This window comes from Oryctolagus cuniculus, chromosome 4 (genome assembly GCF_051225735.1).
Source record: "Oryctolagus cuniculus isolate XC-2025 breed Fujian yellow rabbit chromosome 4, ASM5122573v1, whole genome shotgun sequence".
Lineage (NCBI taxonomy): Eukaryota > Metazoa > Chordata > Mammalia > Lagomorpha > Leporidae > Oryctolagus > Oryctolagus cuniculus.
In genome coordinates this window covers 120290704-120314275 of record NC_142870.1, presented here as the reverse complement: position 1 = coordinate 120314275, position 23572 = coordinate 120290704, and the positions used below count along the sequence as shown (strand labels likewise).

General features: G+C 40.8%; 2 protein-coding genes across 7 annotated transcripts in view; one reads left to right on the top strand and one right to left on the bottom strand.

Moving 5' to 3' along the window:
- Positions 1–11665, top strand: part of SMC4 (structural maintenance of chromosomes 4) — a 40403-nt gene extending 28738 nt beyond the window's left edge. For 4 of the 5 annotated variants that reach the window (XR_016233229.1, XM_051818741.3, XM_070072583.2 and 1 more), the window contains 8 exons: positions 1880–2069; positions 2791–2935; positions 3154–3327; positions 3721–3903; positions 4046–4278; positions 6558–6741; positions 7214–7395; positions 11267–11665. Coding sequence is in view for 4 of the 5 variants with exons in the window: in XM_051818741.3 (XP_051674701.3) it covers positions 1880–2069; positions 2791–2935; positions 3154–3327; positions 3721–3903; positions 4046–4278; positions 6558–6741; positions 7214–7366 (1262 nt within the window). In the remaining variant the exon portion in view is untranslated. The remainder of the gene's footprint in view (positions 1–1879; positions 2070–2790; positions 2936–3153; positions 3328–3720; positions 3904–4045; positions 4279–6557; positions 6742–7213; positions 7396–11266) is intronic. The other variant, XM_070072584.2, reaches the window with a different exon arrangement.
- TRIM59 (tripartite motif containing 59) lies at positions 9565–21908 on the bottom strand. Of its 2 annotated transcripts, none has more exons than XM_002716339.6 (3): positions 21379–21908; positions 20462–20537; positions 9565–12218 (listed from the first exon to the last, which is right to left on the bottom strand). In XM_002716339.6, exon 3 carries the CDS (start codon positions 12213–12215, stop codon positions 11004–11006), a length of 1212 nt encoding a protein of 403 aa, XP_002716385.1. In that variant the 5' UTR covers positions 12216–12218; positions 20462–20537; positions 21379–21908; the 3' UTR covers positions 9565–11003. The 2 variants fall into 2 exon arrangements, with proteins under 2 accessions (XP_002716385.1, XP_008264635.1); XM_008266413.5 differs by having other exon boundaries at positions 20466–20537; positions 21379–21517.
- Between the last annotated feature and the right edge of the window lie 1664 nt (positions 21909–23572).

Sequence of the window (23572 nt, the reverse complement as noted above, 5' to 3'; positions counted from 1 at the left end):
GGAGATGTTAGGTTTTGTCAGATTCCCTCCAGGTTTAGAACCTCTTTGGTGCTGGCCTCGGCCAAAACAGTGAGCCCTCAGATGGCCAAAAAGCATGGAATTGGGCCAAATGTGGGAACCAAGAACTAATTTCAGGTGTCTCTCATGGATGGCAGGAAACTAATCACTTGAGCCAACACTGGTGCCTCCCAGGGTCTACAATACAAGAAGCTGGAGTCAGGGTCCAGAGCTGGAAATCAAACCCAGGTACTCCAGTGTCAGACACAGGCATCTTAACCAGAGTGTTCATAGGTTCAGTGTCTTTAGACGTGTTTTCTGTTTGGGGGTTTTTGGTTTTTTGTTGCTGTTGTTTTTGTTAAATTAATTACTTGGAAAGATAAGGAGAGCTCCCATACACTGATTGACAACCCACATGCCTGCAGTGTCTGGGCCAGGCCAAAGCCACAAGCCAGGAACTCAGTCTGAGTGACACATGGGTGACAGAACCAACAACTTGAAACATCAGCTGCTGCCTCCCACAGTGCGCATTAGCAGGAAATTAGGAACAGAGCCATAACTTGAACCCAGGCAACCCACTATGGGATGTAGGCAACTTCTTAACCCCTACTCCAAACATAAGTATTCCAAATAGCTTGAGTTCCTCACCTTTTTCCTATCTTTCATTCTTCCTGTATTGTATGGTGATCAAGATTCAACTGTGCGTGACAGTCCACTCTGGCGAGTGTAAATAGGATTTATGCATGCATGTATTACCCAACATTGTATTAGAATGTTAACATAATTGTTGCGATAGCTAAGGAGAGAATCTCAAGATTGAACATTCAAGAATAATTTCCAGGGCCCAGGGCTGTGGCATAACAGGTTAAGCTGCTGCCTATGATGTTGACATCCCATATGGGTGCCGTTTTGAATCCCAACTGCTCCACTTTGATCTAACTCCCTTATTCATGGCCTAGGAAAGTAGCAGAAGATGGCCCAAGTGCTTGGGTTCCTGCCACCCACGTGGGAGACCTGGAAAAAGCTCCTGACTTCTGGCTTCAGCCTGGCCCAGCACCTACTGTTGTCACCACCTGAAGAGTGAACTAGCACATGGAAGATCTCTCTCTCTCTCTCTCTCTCTCTGCAACTTCAAATAAATAAGTTTAAAAAAAAAAAAAAAAAAAAAAACTACTCTGCAGAACCTTCCCAGAAGAGTGTCTTCTCAATTTTGAAAAGTAATCTCTAAAATTGGGAAGATACCACAACTACCAACAGCCCAAGCACTACATGTACTGTAATCCATACCATTAAAGTTAATGCCACTGCCTATCAATACTCATCAAGCTGTTGACACCAGAACTTTTAATTGCATCACAGAAAATCCATTTTTCTGTGTGACTGTGAGCAGAAACATACTCAATTTATCACTTATACCTTCCAATTTATGCATGTACTTTTGATTGAATGGACCAAAGTTATGCCTAGGTTCTAGCTACATAGGATTCTGGGAAAGTGTTAGCTCCCTGCTATGCCCTGTTTATTTGAAAGGCAGAGTGAAAGAGGAGGAGAAAGTTTTTATCCACTGGGTCCTTCTCCAAATGCCTGTTAGAGCTAGGGCTGAATCAGGTAGAAGGCAAGAATGAGGAACTCCACCTGGGTTTCTCACATGGGTGGCAGGAGCCCACATAAATTGAAAGGGTCTTTGAAAAGAAACTTTGAGAGTGTGACATTGAGAAATGACTGTTCACAGCTGAGCCAGAGGATTTAACCATTGTTGTAACATTACTTACTTTGAAGTAAGGTGTTCTATTTTTGAAGGTATTTTTCCCCAAATGACATGTTTGACATAATGATGCTCATTAGCATAGAAACAAATTAAGTTCTTTATTTTAATTTTCAGAATATGATGATGTGGCTGAGAAAGCTGGTACTGTAGAAGCTGAGGTTAAACGATTACACAGTATCATTGTAGAAATCAACAACCATAAACTCAAGGCCCAACAAGACAAACTTGATAAAATAAACAAACAGTTAGATGAATGTGCTTCTGCTATTACAAAAGCCCAGGTAGCAATCAAGACGGCTGACAGGTAAAGTATGCGTGCCATCCTGACTTTCCATACCTCTACACTGCAAAAGGGGTTAATAATTAAGTTAAATGTTTCATTAAATGTTTGTTAGTGACCTTATCTGATATGCTATTATCTAATAGGACTTTTTTTTGTTATCTTTGACAGGCAGAGTGGACAGTGAGAGAGAGAGAAAGGTCTTCCTTTTTTGCCATTGGTTCACCCTCCAATGGCCGCCACGGCTGGCGCACTGTGGCCGGCGCACTGCGCTGATCCGATGGCAGGAGCCAGGTGCTTCTCCTGGTCTCCCATGCCGGTGCAGGGCCCAAGCTCTTGGGCCATCCTCCACTGCCTTCCCAGGCCACAGCAGAGAGCTGGCCTGGAAGAGAGGCAACCGGGACAGAATCCGGCGCCCCGACCGGGACTAGAACCCATTATGCCGGCGCCGCGAGGCAGAGATTAGCCTATTGAGCCACGGCGCCGGCCTCTAATAGAACTTGCTTGCAAGAGAGAAATGGAGCATTTTACATCAGTTCCTCAGGTTAGATGATAGATTATATTAGGAAGTTTCCTTCATATTGAGCCTATAGTTCTCATTTCACAAGTTTGTATAACATAAAAATCAATGAAAAAAAGGTTTACTAAATCCTAAATTTTTTTTTAAAATGCCACACTAAATGTTGTGAGAAGTTCTTCAGATTTTCAGAAGTAGTGTAACAAGTCTCATTTTAATGTCATTTAGAAATCTTAAAAAAGCACAAGAATCAGTCATTCGAACAGAGAAAGAAATAAAAGATACTGAGAAAGAAGTAGAAGACCTAACAGCAGAGCTAAAAAGTCTTGAAGATAAAGCAACAGAGGTCATCAAAAATACAAATACTGCAGAGGTAATGCTTGTTTTTGTATTGGAAAGGGGAAGGGATGATATTTGAAGCAATTTAGAGTTTTATGTATCACTGCCTCAAAATATGCTAAGCCCAAAACAGGGTGGGGGGACATTCTGTAACTATAAACTAAACAACAACAATAGGATAACTCTTCAAACTTTTATGAAAAAATCATGAAGTTGGGAAGATTGTAACTGTAGCAGTTCTTGCTTTTTTAGGAGTCCTTACCTGAGATCCAGAAAGAACATCGTAATCTACTTCAAGAACTGAAAATTATTCAAGAAAATGAACATGCTCTTCAAAAAGATGCACTTAGTATTAAGTTGAAACTTGAGCAAATAGATGGCCACATTGCTGAACATAATTCTAAAATAAAATATTGGCAAAAAGAGGTAAGCTTTTTACCATTTTATAAATTTTAATTTTAAACATCCATTTTGCTTTGAGCTTTGTTCTTATGTTTTTAGTTTTGGGAGGTATGTTGTCTTAATTCTGTGACATCACATCAGGTTTATAGAGTGTATAATGTACAATATATAGTAATACACAGAGAAGTCTGGGTAATGGTTAGAATTCGGCAACTATCTTCATCCCAAGGCTTATCTGAAGATTTAAGAAAAAGTTACATGAGCACTTTGGAATGCTAAAACTATTTTTTTTCTTAACCCTATGAATAATAATTATAGCTCCTGTTAATGTTTATAGCTATGTTATTTGTCATGTTGAATTTGTTTTAAAGAGTAAGTTGTAGTAAAGTGCCTTCTCCAAATTGAACTTTTTTTTAGATTTCAAAAATATCACTGCATCCCATAGAAGATAATCCTGTTGAAGAGGTTTCAGTTTTGAGCCCCAAAGACCTTGAAGCAATCAAGAATCCAGATTCCATAACAAATCAGATTGCACTTTTGGAAGCCCAGTGTCATGAAATGAAACCAAACCTAGGCGCCATTGCAGAATATAAAAAGAAGGTATAAATGAAGTGTTTATTAGCTATAATAGAAATTCTTACTAGTCTTAGCCTCAATTGTGGCCTTTAATTTTATAAGTCTAGGTAATGCAAGTTCTCACTTCAGATGTATATCTGAATTTTTCTCACGGTAATGTTCACAGGAAGAATTATATTTGCAACGGGTAGCAGAATTGGACAAAATTACTTGCGAAAGAGATAATTTTAGACAAGCATATGAAGATCTGCGGAAACAGAGGCTAAATGAATTTATGGCAGGCTTTTATATAATAACAAATAAATTAAAAGAAAATTATCAGATGCTTACCTTGGGAGGGGACGCTGAACTGGAGCTTGTAGACAGCTTGGATCCTTTCTCTGAAGGAATCATGTTCAGGTTTGTAATTATGAATTTTGAATACCACTGTTACATATATTTCCAAAAGTTTATAGAAATATTAGGGGAAAAATGCAGAGATTTCAATTTTTTTCCATCAAAGTGAACTTTTTTTTTTAAACTTTTATTTAATATAAATTTCCAAAGTACGACTTATGGATTACAGTGGCTTCCCCCCCCATACCGTCCCTCCCACCCACAACCCTCCCCTTTCCCACTCCCTCTCCCCTTCCATTCACATCAAGATTCATTTTCGATTATCTTAATATACAGAAGATCAGCTTAGTATACATTAAGTAAGGATTTCAACAGTTTGCTCCCACACAGAAACATAAAGTGAAAAATAATAGATGATTTTTTTTTAAATGATGATGAAATCAGAGCAGACCTATTGTCATGTTTAATCCCAGTGAGAGTCAAGTTGGGAATTGATAATTTCTTTTTTTTTTTTTTACAGAGGATCAGTTTAGTATGCATTAAGTAAGGATTTCAACAGTTTGCACCCCCATAGAAACACAAAGTGAAATATATTGAGTACTCGTTATAGCATTAAATCTCAATGTACAGCACATTAAGGATAGAGATCCTACATGAGGAGTAAGTGCACAGTGACTCCTGTTGTTGACTTTACCAATTGACACTCCTGTCTATGGCATCAGTAATCTCCCTATGCTCCAGTCATGAGTTTCCAAGGCTATGGAAGCCCTCTGAGTTCTCCGACTCTTATCTTGTTTAGACAAGGTCATAGTCAAAGTGGAGGTTCTCTCCTCCCTTCAGAGAAAGGTACCTCCTTCTTTGATGACCTGTTCTTTCCACTGGGATCTCACTCACAGAGATCTTTTGCCAGAGTGTCTTGGCTTTCCATGCCTGAAATACTCTCATGGGCTTTTCAGCCAGATCTGAATGCCTTTAGGGCTGATTCTGAGGCCAGAGTGCTATTTAGGACATCTGCCATTCTATGAGTCTGCTGAGTATCTCACTTCCCATGTTGGATCACTCTACCGTTCGACCCAGCCATCCCACTCCTTGGAATTTACCCAAAGGAATTTAAATTGGCAAACAAAAAAGAGGTCTGCACCCTAATGTTTATTGCAGCTCAATTCACAATAGCTAAGACCTGGAACCAACCTAAATGCCCATCAACAATAGACTGGATAAAGAAATTATGGGATATGTACTCTTTAGAATACTATACCGCAGTAAGAAACAATGAAATCCAGTCATTTGCAACAAAATGGAGGAATCTGGAACACATCATGCTGAGTGAAATAAGCCAGTCCCAAAGGGACAAATACCATATGTTCTCCCTGATCGGTGACGACTGACTGAACACCAAGAGGGAAACCTTTTGGAGTGAGGTGGACACTATGGGAAACGGTGACTTGATCAGCATAGCCCTGTTAATGAACAACTTAATACATTATCCCTCTTAGTAGTTTTTTTTATCTGTTCTACTTAATATGACTGGTTTAGTTCTGTAATTGATGCACAGTTATTCTTAAGTGTTGAAAATTAACTGAAATGTGATCCCTGTTGAACGTGGGAGTGGGAATGGGAGACGGAAGAGATGTATAATTTGGGACATGCTCAGGCTGACTTGCCCCAAGTGGTGGAGTTGGAAGCATACCAGCGGATTCCAATTCAATCCCATCGAGGTGGCATGTACCAATGCCATCTCACTATTCCAGGTGATCAATTTCAGTTCACAGTTGGTCATGGTGGAGGGACTGGGAGTCAAAGGGAGCACATAGACAAGTCTAGTACCTGCTAACGCTAACCGATGGAGTAAATAAAGGGGAGAGTGATCAAAGTGAACTTTTAATTCCATTTTCCAAAAAATTTTCAAAGTTTTGTCATTTGTGGTGGATATGAAGGTTGAATCTACAACTTGTTTTATAAATTCCAGTTTGTTTATGCTGGTAGTTAACAGTGAAAATTATGAACAGACTGAAGACAATTTCTATAAATGTTTAAGTTTTTAAGCTATTTCAGTGTAAAAAATACTATAGGAAGTACACACCTTGCTGTTTAAATCTTAAAACTTGTGTATTCACCTTACAATAACTCTTTTTGGCATGTAGTAGTTGTATGTGTTCATGGGTACAGTGTGGTATTTCAGTACCTCTCTATACAGTGTCTACTCAGATCAGATAATTGACATATCTATCACCTTGGACTATTTGTGTGTGAAGCAGTTTAGAGATTCTCAAGGAGTAAGTTGATAGCAGTCAGTCATTAACTTGATAGCTTTATAACTGAGATTTTCTTAATTATTTCAGCGTTCGACCACCTAAGAAAAGTTGGAAGAAGATCTTCAACCTTTCCGGAGGAGAGAAAACACTTAGTTCTTTGGCTTTAGTATTTGCTCTTCATCATTACAAACCCACTCCCCTTTACTTCATGGATGAAATTGATGCAGCCCTTGATTTTAAAAATGTGTCCATTGTTGCATTTTATATATATGTAAGTAGTCATTTATGGGTTTCTCATTCCATAAATTTTATGGGTCCCCTAAACATAACACATGAAATTCTTCATTTCTTACTATTGAGCTTTTTTTCCTATTCTCTTTGTCCTCTGTCAATGGAGAACAAAAATCTATTTGAACCGAACATTTGCATTTTAGAGATGTATAAAATACAAATTGGTACAAATGAGTAGCAGAATCACAGCTAGAATCCCAGGTCTCCTTCCTAGAGGGTCCCTCCCAAGCTCCCCTGCCTCAGTTAGGGCACTTTCAGGCACTCAAGCTTCAAAAAATAAGTAAATTCCTCTCAAATACACTTTTGTTAAAATTATCGATGCCATCATTCCTGTTTGGGCAATAAATTCCAATTGATAAGTAACAATATTTGAGGGAGGTAAGGCTTAAATTTTATTACATGATTTCCTCTGTTACTACTTAAAGTTTCTAAATTATTCTTTCTCTCTTTAGGAACAAACAAAAAATGCCCAGTTCATAATAATTTCTCTTCGAAACAATATGTTTGAGATTTCGGATAGACTTATTGGAATTTACAAGACATACAACATAACAAAAAGTGTTGCTGTCAATCCAAAAGAAATTGCATCTAAAGGACTGTGTTGAATTTATTCATACTGAAGACTTCAAATCAAGTTGGTATACATTCAGTGTGTTATTTTCTATTTGTAATGAATTGTATATAAACTGCATCATACATTTGTTTTATGGTTAAATAAAATATTCTCTGTATATGCTTCTCAGTGATTTATAAAGAGGTTTTTGTTGTTTTTGAAAGGCAGAGAGACACAGCTCTCACTCCCCAAATGCTTGGGAGCCAGGAATTCAATCTAGGTCTCCCACATGGAGTTGCACATTGACAGGAAGCTGGAACTGGAAGAACTAGGAACTTGAACCCAGGCACTTTGATGTGGGATACAGGTGTTCAAAGCAGGGTCTTAACCTATGCCAAATGCACATGACTTCGATTACTACCACCACCTTTTTCAAACTTTATTTGAAAGGCAGAATAAAAGAGAGTTTTAAGTGGCAGACTGTGTGAGGAAATTAAGATGCCTGGTGGGTCAGGTGATTTATCTTTACTCCAAGTTGCTAACAGCAGAGTTCAAAGTGTATTATTTGAGGCACAGTAAAATTACAAACATGCTGTAAGTCACTATCCTTACTATATAAAGAATGGGACAATTTTTTATAAAACCTTCATTCTGAATTGATAGGCTAAGAATTTAGATAGATACTTGGTATTTAACATTTGCAAGAGCACCACTAAACCCAGTGTGTCGTCATGACTAGACTAAATGACAAGTCAAAAATATCCCACTGTACATACCTCACTAAAAATGTATCTGAATAAAACATCATTAGTAATAAATGGAAACTGGTATGTCTTGAGTGCTGTCAGAGGTTTTTATACATTTGTAATGGCTCAAGAATCACCCTACTGGAAATAAGAATTGCAATAACTGAGTTTATGTATCATTCAGTAGACCACTTTTAGGTATGAAAAATCCAAGTTTGGGGCCAGCATTGTGGCGAAGTAGGTTAAACTGCCATTACAACGCTGACATCCTACAGGTTCAAGTCCCAGCTGCTCCACTTCTGATCCAGTTCCTTGTTAATATGCCTGGGAAAGCAGCAGAAGATGGCCCAAGTGCTTGGGCCCCTGAACCCATGGGAAACCTGGATGAAGCTTCTGGCTTCAGTCTGGCCCAGCCTTCCCTGGCCATTGCAGTGATTTAGGGAGTAAACCAGCAGACGGAAGATTTCTACCTCTGCCTCCCTGTAATTCCGCCTTTCAAAATAATCTTTGGAAAAGAAGCCCAGGTTTGTGTTACAACCATTAAAAATGTAATTAGCACAAATTTAAAACAAGATTCATTTTAAATCAAGATATTAAAGGGGTGGGCATTGTTGGAGTGCAGTGGATCAAGTTGTGATGATGCATTTTAAAAGAGTTAAAATGCAAGATGTAGGGGCCAGCGCTGTGGCAGAGGGTAAAGCTGCCACCTGCAGTGCCAACATCCCACATGGGTGCCAGTTCAAGACCTGGCTGCTCCTCTTCCAGTCCAGCTCTCTGCAATGGCCAGTGAAAGCAGATGATGGCCCAAGTGCTTGGGCCCCTGCACCTGCACGGGAGACCCATAAGTAGCTCCTGGCTTCGGATCGGCGCATTCACTAGGGCTCTGACTTGACTTTCAAATAAATCTTAAAATACAAGAAGTACTCAGAAGCTGCACAAAAATTACAAAACTACATGATTAAACCAGCTGCATAACTATCCTTACACACTTCATGAAACTCATCAAGTTTTATCTTTTTAAAACTGGCAATACAGAATGTCAAATGGAAAATGTTGGCATACTTCTGTTTTTACAGATTAATCCAAATTCATTAATATAAGTCTTAGCCAATTCAAGTATAATGTGACAGCATGAACTCAAAACAACACATAAATTCTCCCACATGGTAATTACCTGGCCTTGGGCAAGTTTTATGATTTTTTTCATCTATAAAAATAATATTTAAGAAATGAGATAAACTGCTTGACACATAAAAGCTAATATACATTTCATTGCTTACTAATGTTTTTCCAAAAATTAAGGGCTCTTTTTGTGGAGTCACAACCTTAATCAATGTAAATTCAACCTAATGTATTATGTATTTGTGTTAATATCATAATGGCCAAGTTTCCCTTCACTTCCAATTGTACCCTTGCCAACATCTGATTCTGGTCATAAACGGACTTAAAACCATCATCTTAGTTGAGATCTTATCACATAAAGAGAAGTATTTTAGAATTAGTATCTTGAACACAGCTATGTTTATTAATAGTTTATCCATATATAATCTGCAGGGCCAGGAACATTCCCTAATCTGACCTACAAAGTCATAGAACTAGCTAAGACTCCCAGAGAATGGATACAAGAGCAGCCCACTTAGAATTTCTAGAAAGCAAACCATAATGTACTTAAAGTTCCATGCATGGACACAGATCAGAAAATAGCACAAACATCACTATTTGAGTCCCTGTTAAGGAACTAAAAGATTCTAACTTTACACATACGCTGTCATAAAGTTCAAAATGTTTAATTGCTGCTACTTTCACATAAATAAGGGAACTTCAGGCATCTTAAAACTCAGTGTTTTAAAGATGAATACAGGTCACATGATGCCATCAAAATCAACTGATGGAACGTCACAGAAATAAATGACTGTTTTGGTGTGATGTTTTAGATTTTAATCCAAGAATTTGACCTTAATATCCTGCAAAACTCAAACACGCACAAAGATAAAACTGTAACAACCCAAAAACAGATTTGGAATGTATGTAGTCAAACATACGGCTAATAAGTACCTGAAACACATTTGATGTGTGGACCAGGTACATCTGATCCAAAAAGATCTTTAAGCAAATCCCTTACCACTTTTAGACAGCTACTTTGATTTTAAACCTTTTACCATCCTTAATCAAACTTCAAGCACATCAAAATAAAGGCCTATACACCTTGAGTATTTTGCCATCTTTTAATCTGAATGTTAGAAGAATTGCAAAGTTAACTAGTGTAGTATATTAAAATAGTAGAAGACAATACAGATACAAAAGTGTTTATAAGTCACAACAGCCTTAAATCTACCTCTATCAAGTCAGTAATAATAGGAATAATATGAATATTAAAGTCAAGTCATTATTACATTTTATTATATTTTTTAAAAAAGATTTCTTTGAAAGACAGAATTCCGGGGGGATGGGAGGAATGGATTTTCCATCCACTGGTTCACTTCACTCTCCAGATGGCTGCAACAGCCAGGGCTGTGCTAGGCAGAAGTCAGGAGCCAGAAGATGCTTCTGGGTCTCCCACGTGGTGGCAGGGGCCCAAGGACTCAAGCCATCTGCTTTCCCAAGTGCCATTAGCAGGGAGCTAGATTGGAAGTGGAGCAGCTGGGATTTGAACAGGCGCCCATATGGGATACCAGCACTGCAGGTAGTGACAACCCAATATGCCACCAACGCCAGCTCCTTATTCTAGTTTTCTAATACTGACTTGATCTGAATCAAGTTCCAGGTTCTGTGTCATTTCTAATATTGACATATCATTCTATCCAACAGAAGCATAAAAAGTTTAACATTTCTATATATTGGTATTTGTTGTAACTGGTTTGCTGTTTGTGCTACCCATTTCTCCATTTAGCAATGCTTAGTTGCTGCTGTACAGAATAAGCCCATTTAAACAATTTTAAGTTTTCAATGAGTAACTAATTTCCAGATAAATTCCTTCAACAAGTATAAAGTGTGAGACAGTACAGTCTCTAAATCATGAAAATTCTTAGATAAACTTTGGTAAACTGATAGAGAGACTTCAGAAAAACATACTGAAGAAACTTCACTTAAAAAAGTTATTATGTGTTGGTTGAAAAAGAGTATGACTATCAATATCATAGAAATTAGCGTAACTATAGCAATGTTTAAAAGTTTTATAAGTTCAACTTCTTTTTCATCCTTTTCAGGCCAAGAACATAACATCTTTTTTGAAGAAATCTTCATTTCAGGAATTAGAACTTTATTAATTTGTCCAATTTCTGTCCTGTTCCAATCTTCCTTCAGTATTTGGCTTACTCGAGGATAGACCTCAACAGGTTGGACGTCAGGGAGTGGTCTTTGTTTTAAGAGCTGCACACGTTGGCGGATATCATCAACTTGCTCAAGAAATTTAAGTGGAGACTCTTCTTGTAAAGATGTTGTCAGTGCCACCAGTTCAAGCTGTTGCTCTCTTATTTCTTTCAGTCTTTCAATTTGTGGAGTATATTCTTGATTAATCAGATTGCCAACATCACAGAGAGCAGTTAGGAAAGTTTTTTTTTTCTGTTCTATTGTATCACTAAGTTCATTAAAATACTGGAGAACAACTTCCTTATCACCTTGGACCATTTTCTCAGAAAGAGATTTTTGTTCTTCCAGCTTTTCAATAACATGAGTGAGCTCTGTCCAGTATGTGTCAGTTAACTGTTTAAGCAGTTTCTGAGGTGTGTCCTTTTCTTTCAGATAGGCACTTTGAAGGTCATCAATGGGATGACCATGATGTTGACCTATAGTAAGGCAATGACCACAAACTAATTTTTTATCTAGTAGACAATAAACATTTAATGGTTGCCTATAATGTTCAGGGCAGGTGACAATATCTGGATGGTCTTCTTGCTGGTACTTTTCAATAATGGCCATTAATGCAAAATTAACAGGTAAAGATTCAATACCAGTAGGAGCAATTTCAATAATACTTCTGCAATTAGGACACTTGAGTGGAATTCGTAAAGGTCTCCATATATAAAAGTTACCAGATGCCTGAAGAACATTTTCCAAACAATTTTTACAAAATGTGTGAGAGCATGGTAGTACCCGAGGATCTTCAAAAATACTGTAACAAATGGGACACGTCAACTCGTCCTCAAAATTGTGCATTTCCTGTTAAGAGAAACAAGTACTTTAAGTCTACATATAACAAAGATTTCTGCACCTTATAGAAAGATTTAGGCATTAACTTTAAATTGTTAGTATACTGTACTTCTTATTTAAAAGAGAACTTCTATAAATATACTCACCAAGATTTTATTAAATGAAGCTTCCTCAATAATTACTAATATATAATATTGAATAAATGCTCATTTAAGAGCTTCCGATTTGTAGTAAAAATCAGCCCAAGCAAAACAATTCCCTTTAATTTGTAATAAAATGCTTCAAATTAAAGTTATTTGTAACGGTGAATAAGTTAAATCCAAAGAGTTGCTGAAGTCCACTAACAATCACAACTATTCTGTGCAACTTTTTACTAAGATGCTAAAATCAAAATTGCACAAATTACATAAAGGTATTCTTATAAAAGACAACAATACAAGTCAGACTTCACAAAATTTCATTTTTTCATTCAAAAAAAGGAAGCACTCCTAAGGTTGTCTCACAGTTTCTAAAGCAAATTATTAAATGTCACTAGTAATTACATTTCTTAGCTTCTTGAGTTGGAGTAGTATGCTTAAAATCCAGGATCAGCAAGTATAATTTTCTTTTTAAAAAATGTATTTGTTCATTTATTTGAGAGGCTGACGACAGACAAGAAAGCGATCCCATCCTCTGGTTTACTCCCGAAATGACCACAGTGAGCTGGGAGCCAGGAACTCAATTCAGTGGCAGGGACCCAACCACTTAGTTAGCTATCATCACTGCTTCCCAGGATGTCAATAGGAAGCTAGAATCAAGAGCGGAGTGGGACTTCAACCCAGTATTTCCCAAATGGAACACAAGTATGCCAAGCACATCTTAACTTCTAGGCTAAATGCCTAAGTGTGATTTTCTTTATTTTTTTTTAAACTTTTATTTAATGAATATAAATTTCCAAAGTACAGCTTATGGATTACAATGGCTTCCCCCCCATAACGTCCCTCCCACCCACAACCCTCCCCTTTCCCACTCCCTCTCCCCTTCCATTCACATCAAGATTCATTTTCGTTTCTCTTTATATACAGAAGATCAGTTTAGCATACATTAAGTAAAGATTTCAACAGTTTGCTCCCACACAGAAACATAAAGTGAAACATACTGTTTCAGTACTAGTTATAGCATTAAATCTCAATGCACAGCACACTAAGGACAAAGATCCTACATGAGGAGTAAGTGCACAGTGACTCCTGTTGTTGACTTAACAAATTAACACTCTTGTTTATGGCATGAGTAATCACCCTAGGCTCTTGTCATGAGCTGCCAAGGCTATGGAAGCCCCCTGAGTTCACTGACTCTGATCATTTTTAGACAAGGCCATGGTCAAAGTGGAAGTTCTCTCCTCCCTTCAGAGAAAGGTACCTCCTTCTTTGATGACCCATTCTTTCCACTGGGATCTCACTCGCAGAGATCTTTCATTTAGGTTGTTTTTTTTTTTCCCCAGAGTGTCTTGGCTTTCCATGCCTGAAATACTCTCATGGGCATTTCAGCCGGATCCGCATGCCTTAAGGGCTGATTCTGAGGCCAGAGTGCTGTTTAGGACATCTGCCATTCTATGGGTCTGCTGTGTATCTCACTTCCCATGTTGGATCATTCTCTCCCTTTTTGATTCTATCAGCTAGTATTTGCAGACACTATTCTTGTTTATGTGATCCCTTTGGTTCTTAGTCCTATCATTATGATCAATTGTGAACAGAAATTGATCACTGGGACTAGTGAGATGGCATTGGTACATGCCACCTTGATGGGATTGAATTGGAATCCCCTGGTATGTTTCTAACTCTACCGTTTGAGGTAAGTCAGCCTGAGCATGTCCCGAATTGCACATCTCTTTCCTCTCTTATTCCCACTCTTATATTTAATAAGCCAATCCCAAAGGGACAAATACCACTTGTTCTATAGGTGACAATTAACTGAGCACCAAAAAGGAAACCTGTTAAAATGAAGTGAACACTATGAGAAACGGTGACTTGATCAGCCCTCACCCTGTTGATGAGCAACTTGATATGTTATCCCTCTATTTTTTTGTTTGTTCTACTTAATACTTTTGGTTGAATACTGTAATCAATACACAATTCTTTTTTTTTTTTAAGGATCTGTTATTCATTTGAAAGGCAATGTGTGTGTGGGGGCGGGGGTGTCAACATAAAGAGAGAATCTTCCATCTACTGATTCAGTACCCAGTGGCCACAATGACCTGGGCCAGGCTGAAGCCAGAAGCCAGGAAATGTTTCCAGGTCTCCCACAAGGGTATACAAGGGCATAGCAGGTAAAGTGCTGCCTGCAATGTTGTTATCTCATATGGGCACTGGTTCATGTCCCAGCTGCTGCACTTCTGATCCAGTTCCTTGTTAATGGCCTGGGAAAGCAGCATAAGATGACCCAAGTGCTTGGGCCCCTGCACCCACATGGGAGACCTGGATGAAAATGAGCACCAGTGGTAAGAAACATAAAGGACATCATTAGTCATCTCTCCTTTATGGAAAAGTGTTGCAGATATCCCTGAACAAAAGGAACTCAGAACCGCTCTGACAACTCTTGGCAAGCTGTTATTGTTCCCAACGACAGAATCCTGACAGTTTCGCACCAGACCCTCTCTTAGAGTTTTTCTTCCTTTCTATCCTCAGTGCAAGCCACAGTCCTCAGCTCTGTCCTATCCTGGATGCAGGAACCTCAATTTACACAAAAGAACCTTCAACAAAATACCCAAGTGCTATCCATGTATAATGGTTACTAAATTCTTTATAAAACTGACTTTTAAGGTTGAAGTTTGTGAAGAAAGCAGCAAAAAATAAGATTGTGCTTTCAATAAATAGAAAACCTCTTCAGATTTGTTCCTGGCTCTCTTTCTCTGCTATCTGCCAAATTTATCTTTCAGGTCTCAATTTGAGCCTGCCTCTTCCTCAGATTGGGTCCTGTTATTCTCACTACACAGTGCTCTTTTACTTCACAGCACTTAATGGGATTTTACTTAAAAGAATGCAGCAACACTTCTTTAAATTTCCTGTAAGGATAAGAATTGTGTATTGCTATGATTATACTCCTATAATCTAAACACAGAACTTAACATATTGTAGGGGCTGGCACTGTGGTGCAGCGGGTTAAAGCCCTGGCCTGAAGCACTGGTTCCAGTCCCAGCTGCTCCTCTTCTGATCCAGCTCTCTGCAATGGCCTGGAAAAACAGTAGAAGATGGTCCAAGTCCTTGGGCCCCTGTACCCATGTGGGAGACCCGGAGGAGGCTCCTGGCTCCTGATGGTTGCAGCTCTGGCCACTGCAGCCAATTAGGGAGTGAACTAGTGGATGGAAGACCTCTCTGTCTCTACTTCTCTCTGTAACTCTTTCAAATGAAAAAAAAGAAAAAAAACCCACATTGTAGACTTTCACTCCATGAACACCTGTCTCTTAAGATCAGTGTGAATACATATCTTGGGTTTTTTATTTTTAGAAAACAAAATCTCTGCTTTGCATAGAAAAGGCTGTAACAGGAGAGTCCACCATTAAATACTCCATTTAGATTGACCATATTGCGATGCCCAGACATCCAAGATGTGTCACATGGAGGCTAAGCTTGAACTGTGAAGCATTCCTGCAAACTAAAGGAATTGTGCAACAGTACAGATGACATTCACTGCAGTAAAATTCAAGTGAATGCATGTCAGAAAGACATATATACAACTTTAGCCTACAGCTCTACAAACATTCTGAAGTCATACAAACAAGAAAAATATGTGGGGCCGACGTTTATGGCACAGCGGGTTAAGCTATGATGCCGGCATCCCATAGTGAGCACCATTTCAAGTCCCAGCTGCTCCACTTCCAATCCAGCAACTTGTTAATATGCCTGGGAAAGCCAGGGAGTCAGCCAAGTCTTGTTTGTTACTTAAGAGTAGATAACCAAAATATTTCCAAAGTAACAAAGAATGCTAAAAAACAACACAGTGATGTCCACAAGGTCAAGAAGGGAAAGGATATAGCCTGAGAATTCAGTACTCAGCCAAAACATTAGTCATGTGAAACATTCTTAGCAAAAATCTAAAGGGTTAAAAAAAATGTAGCAGTGCAGAGCTGACACCATATATTTTCAAAAACAAAAAAGGGGATTACAGAGTGAAGATTTGACTAAAAAAATAAGTTACAAAATAAAGCTAGGAAAGGCAGAATGAACTTAAAAAATTTGAATTTAGAAATCCAAGAGCTGGTTCTTTAAATAAATAAATAAGCCATTAGTTACTTGTGACGGGAAATCTCTAAAATGACTCCCAGTGACAACCTCTACCCTCCTGGGTATTTTAATCACCTTTCCCCTTGAGTGTGGATTGGACCAGGACTTCTTCCAACACACAAAATACAGAAAGGACAGGATATTACTTCTCTCTCTCTCTCTCTTCTCTCTCTCTCTCTCTCTCTCTGAGGGAAGCAAGCTACCACGCTGTTGAACACTAAGGTCTACTTGGTATAGTGAAAACCTAAGGCTCTTAAGGCAAACATCCCATAAGAAACTGAAGCTGGCACACAGCTACATTAAGTGAGCTTGGAAGCATAAACTGCAGCCTAAGCCAAAGTCTACTGCAAACTCAGAGGAGACTGAGCCTGAGAAACCCAGCTAAGCTGCTCCTAAATTCCTGACCTACAGAAACTATGTTTCAATATTGTTTTCACTGGCTATGTTCGAGGATAATTTGTTATGCAGCAATACATAAATATATTATCTTAATCAATAGGGAAAAGGAAGAAAAGACAAATGTACCAAGTTAGTGAGAAGAACAGGAAATAACCCAAATACAAAAAAAGCCAAAATTAGACAATATTTTGCATAATTCTATCCTAATATATTTGAAAATCTGCAAGAAATGAATTATTATCTAAATCCAAATTTTCAAAATTGACCCATAAAATAAAAAGCAAACTAGGAGAGTACATGATGCTACTCTGAAAAAAGGAGAGGCAAGCATCTCTGAAAATTTCTTTAAAATGATCAACAATTTCTTTTTCAACTGTTCCAGAATACATATATGGTTAGTTAACAAACTGCTCTGAAGACAATGACATGATTCTAAAACCTACAAGAGACAGTACAAACCAAAAATAGACTAATTTCAAAAATGGACACTAAAATCCTAAATAATGTCTAGTGAGTATAGAGTTTCAGTTTGGGAAGATGCAAAATTTCCAAAGAAAAGTGCTGGTGAGACTTAGAAAACAATACAAATACATTTAACGCTACTGAACTATATACTCAAATAGTAAATTTTCAATTACTTTAAGTTCTATTTTAACATTAAAAAAATCATTTAAAAAGCAAAAAAGTGGGGTCAGCACTGTGGCACAGTAGGTAAGGCAGCCACCTATGGCACTGGCATCCCATATGGGCACCATTTTGAGTCCCAGCTGCTCAATTTCTAATCCAGCTCCCTGCTGATGGCATGGGGAAACAGCAGAAGATGGTCCAAGTGCTTGGGCCCCTGCACCATCTGAGACCCAGAGGAAGCTCCTGGCTCCAGGCTTCCTACTGGCTCAGCCCCAGCCATTGTAGCCATTTGGGGAGTGAACCAGTGGATGGAAGACCACTCTCTGTTTTTCTTTGTCTGTAACTACGCCTCTCAAGTAAATAAATAAATCAAAAAAAAAAAAAAAAAATGGGGCCAGCACTGTGTCATAGCAGATAAAGCCACCACCTGCAGTGCCAACATCCCATTCAAGCCCCAGCTGCACCACTTCCAATCCAGCTCCCTACTAATGTGCCTGGGAAAAGCAGCAGCAGATGAACCAAGTCCTTGAGCCCCTGCACCACATGGGAGACGACCAGGAAGAAGCTCCCGGTTCCTAGCTTCGGATAAGCCCAGCTCCAGCCGTTGTGGCCATTTGAGGAGTGAACCAGCAGATAGAAGATGTCTCTCTCTAACTCTTTCAAATAAATAAATAGATCTTAGAAAAAAAAGCAAAAAAGTAAAATAAATTATCTCTATAGAATGTATTTCCCTCCATGAATACTAAAAACTCAAAAACTGGTATTGAACTCAAGGTTTTTTGTTTCCCTTGTAAAAGTCACCAAGAAATACGCATATGGTGATGGGGTTGGGGGGGCGCTTCTCAGAAAGAAACCTAAGGCTAAACTATCTACTTACAAGTTATTTCACAAATTTCTTGTGTCAAAAACAAACATATTTCTGATTTTCCAAACTTTTTATGAAGTCTTTCCCCAGAAGGCCAATTTCCGATACAGCATATCATGTAACAGAATGATGGTAATAGACAATGGAACACTAAGTAGTATCAAAAGTCTTGGGCAGGCTTCAGCCCAGCAGGTGTAGACACCAGTTAGGACACTCATGTCCCATACTGGAGCACCAGAAATGGAGCCCTGGCTCGGCTCTCAATTCCAGCTTCCAGATGATGCAGACTCCGGGAAGCAGCAGGTGATGGCTCAGGTCATTGGCCCCTGCCAGCCACGTGGTGGACCTGGACTGAGTTCTCAGTTCCTGGTTTCAGTTCAGCTTCTGGCTTCAGCCTGGCCCACTGTGGGCCCCTACAGCCATTTGGAGAGTAAACCAGGAGATAAGAGTGTTCGCTCTCTTTCTCTCTGCCTCGCAATTTTTTTTTAAAATGTTATCATTACGCATTCTCCTACATACGCTATTTCTTAATTCACTAATGTTTTACTGTCTTCCATCTCTAAACATGAATGATTATAACACATTCAATACATTTTACAGCCTCTGAAAAGAAATTATATTTACCACATTAGAGTTAGATGACTTGCCCTAGACTTCTAGTGAGTCAACAGTAAGCCTGGGAAAATTCAAGTGGTGCCACCACCAAAGTGCATTTCATTACAAGTAGGGGCCGGCGCTGTGGCGTAACAGGTAAAGCTGCCGCCTGCAGTGCTGGCATCCCATATGGGTGCTGGTTCGAGTCCCAGCTGCTCCACTTCCGATCCAGCTCCCTGCTAATGGCCTAGGAGAGCAGTAGAAGCCCCTACACCTGCATGGGAGATCTGGAAGAAGCTCCAGGCTCCTGGCTTTGGATCGGCCCAGCTCTGGCCATCGCAGCCATTTGGGGAGTGAACCAGCAGATGGAAGAGCCCTGTCTTTTTCTCCCTCTGCCTCTCTGCAACTCTTGCCTTTCCAATAAATAAATGAATCTTAAAAGAAAAGAAGAGAAAAGAAAAGAAATATTACAGCTGGAGCCAGCACTGGGGAGTAAGGGGTAAAACTGACACCTGTGATGCCAGCATCCCACATGGGCGCGGGTTTAATTCCCAGATGCTCCACTTGAATCCAGCTCCCTGCTAATGAGCCTGGGAAAGCAGTGGGAAGATGGCCCACATCCTTGGGCCCTTGCACCCACGTGAGAGACCTGGAGGAAGCTCCTGGTTCCTGGCTTCTGTCCTGTTCAGCCTTGGCCTTTCTGGCCATTTGGGGAGTGAGCCAGTGGATGGAAAATCTCTAACTCTCTGTAACTCTGCCTTTCAAATAAATAAATCTTAAAAACAAAACAAAACAAATTACAGCTCTACCACTTATATACATAAGACAAGATGTTTAAAAATATCATACAAATATGCAAAGATAATGAAGCATTACAATAATGCTTTCAAATTAAAAAATTATGGTCAGAACTGATGTTAACTGTTTGCCCATTTGTATTCTTTTCATTACTTTGATACCAACCTACTTCCCCAAACTAAAAGAGTATTAATACAATTTAACCAGGAATTGACATGAGAAGTTTTTAATTCTTCTTATGCTTTTCAAAGTGAGAATATACTTCATAGATAACATTCAGCAACATATTTGCTGAAAGACAATGTCAAAACTAACATCACCTAAAAATCAAAATTTCACCTTGCCTGATTAGTTAAATGAGGGTACTTTCCTTGGAAAAAAGGAGCTACTTTCCTTTAAAAAAGAATGTAGAGCAATATGTAAATGCACAATTCCTGAAAAAGTATCCAAATAAATGCAATTTGCAAGTCTGTACGTACACCACTGCTTGTGTACTGCGATATACAGATCCTTGTAAAATTTCTTAAAGCATATACAAGAGTTAGCAGTCACTATCTTTAAGAGTAATTTATATTTTATGCTCCTTTGCTAATATGGTCAGAATTTCAAGCATCATCATATTTTTTTTTCAAGCGATTTTTAAATTTCACCTTACACTTAAAATTTTACTGAAAACTTTGTTCACACTCAGTTCATCTCCCAGAGCTTACCTACTTTCTGGATATCCGGGTCAGCAACTTAATTGAATATACTTTATCTTCCCCAAGTTGTCCAGATGCTTTTATTCTAAAATTAAAACAATTTTATCTTTAATGTTTTGGACTTCTTTTCTCCAAAAGTACATTAAATATGATGTCATGGCAATGGCTGTTAGTTCTCCGCCTTTGATATATGCCTTCCCTGCGCGTGTGCTTTTAAGAAAACACCTGTTTGTTGGAGCCCGCACTAGAGCCATCACTTGCTTCTTGAAAATCCTTGCAATTCTGTGATGAAACACGACTGTCACAAAGGACCTAGTATTACAACAAGGACTTCGGCAATATTAACCCACAATGGTGATGACCGAGCAAACATCCGGGGTCACTTTAAACTGCTGCGAGTTAACTGGAAGGCAAGAAGCGCCCTCGAGAAAGGCTCTGCCGGCCTCAAACTACTGGAGTAGGTTCTGCCCACCACGCGTCAGGGCTGCTCCTCTCTCGGCTCGATGTGGAGACGGAGGCACCTCTACCGAACACCCCTCAAAGCGGAGGCTTCGCATCTGTGAAGTGGGCGTAATTGCATCGCCGCCTCTTACGTCCCGTGAGAGTCTCGCACAAAATGGCAGTGAGCGCGCTTCCCTCCTGGAAGGCTGCGGACCCGTCTCCAGGCCTCCCTCCTAGGGCGCCTCCGCGGGACCGGAGGCTCGGAGGCGGCGCCCCGCTCCCCCTCACAGACACGCAGGTCCCTGCGGGAGGGAAGGCAAAGGGACCCCCAAACTCCCGCTCCGGGACGAGAGGGAAGGGATGCAGGACCTAAGCCCACCCTCTCCATCACCACCCCCCGCGACTCCCCGCCGCACACACTCGGGACACCCAGCAAACGGCACCGAGAGCCGCCCGCTCGCACCCGGAAAAGGCCCCAGACTCACGCGGGGAGACGGAGCTCCTGCAACGCCGCGCCGAACAGCTCTCCGCAGCCTCACAGCGGACGCCCAGTGCAGCTCCGCTCCGCCGCCGGGCCCCGCCCCGCCCCTAGGCCTCCAGGTGCTTCAATGGGGCGGGGCTTCGTGGAGCCGCGCGGCGCAGGCGCAGTCCCCGCGCAACATTCAACTGCGGAGCGTTTACCAATGGAAAGAGTGCGAAAGCGCCGTTCAAAAGTAAACGGCCGGCCGCGCTGGCGGAGGCGGAGGCGAGGGCGTGGGGCGCGCAGCCCGCGGCGGGAGCCGCCCTGGGAGCGGCGCTTCACGGCGTGGGGCGCCTCGAAAGGCGCTGCTGGCGGCTGGGGTCGCGCCCGCGGCCTCCTGCCCGCGGTTCCTGGCACTGTTGACTGCACGGAGCCCGGGAGCGCGGGAGGTGGCGTGCGCGCGGTGCAGCGCGGCGTTTCTCCCGTGACGCACAGGCTCGCTTCTCTTCAGCGCGCCGAGGGCAGCGCGCGCTGCTGGCGATCCCGCCGCGCTGGCGTCTGTTTCTGCCTTCTGGAGCGTTCTGGAAGCGGCGGCGCCCGCGTCGTGGCCCGGCCCAGCGCTCCTCGGCCCCGCGTTTCCTCTTGATGAAGTGGTACCTAACTTAAGTTCCACACGTTCCCCTGCTTCACCAGGTTTCCTGCCTCATCGTCCTAACCCCCTAGAACCAGAGAACAAAATAGGCGTGGACTTCGAAATGTCCTGACCAAAATTAACTTTTCATTACATTTTCCATGAACTAATAGTAGTCCTGTGACTTGTAAGAAATTATATAGCTGTATTTCGAGACATTCTAGCCTCAACACAGTTTCCCTCTCCCGAGTATTTTCAAAAATCATTTTATATAGTGTTGTGCCAAATAAAACCATGGATGCGGTATATACTATGCATACTTTTATAATATGTTCCAGGAGCTTGTTAGCTTTTCATATATCCGTTTCCACTTTATACACCTAATTTGCTACTTAAACACTGGAGTCATGATGCACAGCTTTTCAATTTTCTGTCTGTTATATCTTTCCGCTGGCGCCGCGGATCAACAGGCTATTCCTCCGCCTAGCGGCGCCAGCACACCGGGTTCTAGTCCCGGTCGGGGCGCCGGATTCTGTGCCGGTTGCTCCTCTTCCAGGCCAGCTCTCTGCTGTGGCCAGGGAGTGCAGTGGAGGATGGCCCAAGTGCTTGGGCCCTGCACCCCATGGGTGACCAGGATAAGTACCTGGCTCCCGCCATCGGATCAGTGCAGTGTGCTCTCCGCAGCGCGCCAGCGTGGCAGCCATTGGAGGGTGAACCAATGGCAAAGGAAGACCTTTCTCTCTGTCTCTCTCTCACTATCCACTCTGTCAAAAAAAAAAAAAAAAAAAAAAAAAAAAAAAAAAACACAACTTTCCATAGCAATAAACGCACTATATTATAAAATTATTTTAGAAATGTAACTGTCTTTTGGAACTGAATTGCTAACAGCTGAATATTGTTTTGAGCTATAAATTTTTTCACTGTTTTTTCCTCTGTCCTCCCTTATAAGAGGTATGCATGTAGCAAGAAAGCACACATGAGGTTTTTTTTTTTTTTAAGATTTATTTATTCACTCTACAGAGTTAAACAGAGACGAGGTCAGAGAGCGAGAGATCTTCCATTCGATGGTTCACTCCCCAATTGGTCGCAACAGCCAGAGTTGTGCCAATCCAAAGCCGGGAGCCGGGAGCTTCTTCCGGGTCTCCCACGCGGATGCAGGGACCCAAGCACTTGGGCCATCCTCCACTGCTTTCCCAGGCCATAGCAGAGAGCTGGATCAGAAGTGGAGCAGCTGAGTCTCAAACCAGTGCCCATATAGGATGCCAGCGCTTTAGGCCAAGGTTTTAAGCTGCTGTGCTACAGCGCCAGCCCCAGCATGAGTTTTAGAACTGGTGTTGTGGAACCACCACATAAACTTGTAAGTGTTGCTATAGAACCCCCAAACTTGGGTCTGCTCATCTTACACACAGAAAGCCTACCACTGACATCAGGGAGGTGGAAGAAAGTAGGTAATGTATTGCAACGCACACAGCAAGGGCAAAGAGCAGGCAGCTACTGCTTGATTCCTGGGCACCCCATCTCGAACTTAGAGGTGAGGTGGTAGGGATTGAAGTCGGGGCTGAGCGCGCATGTTTACTTCCTGGCCAAC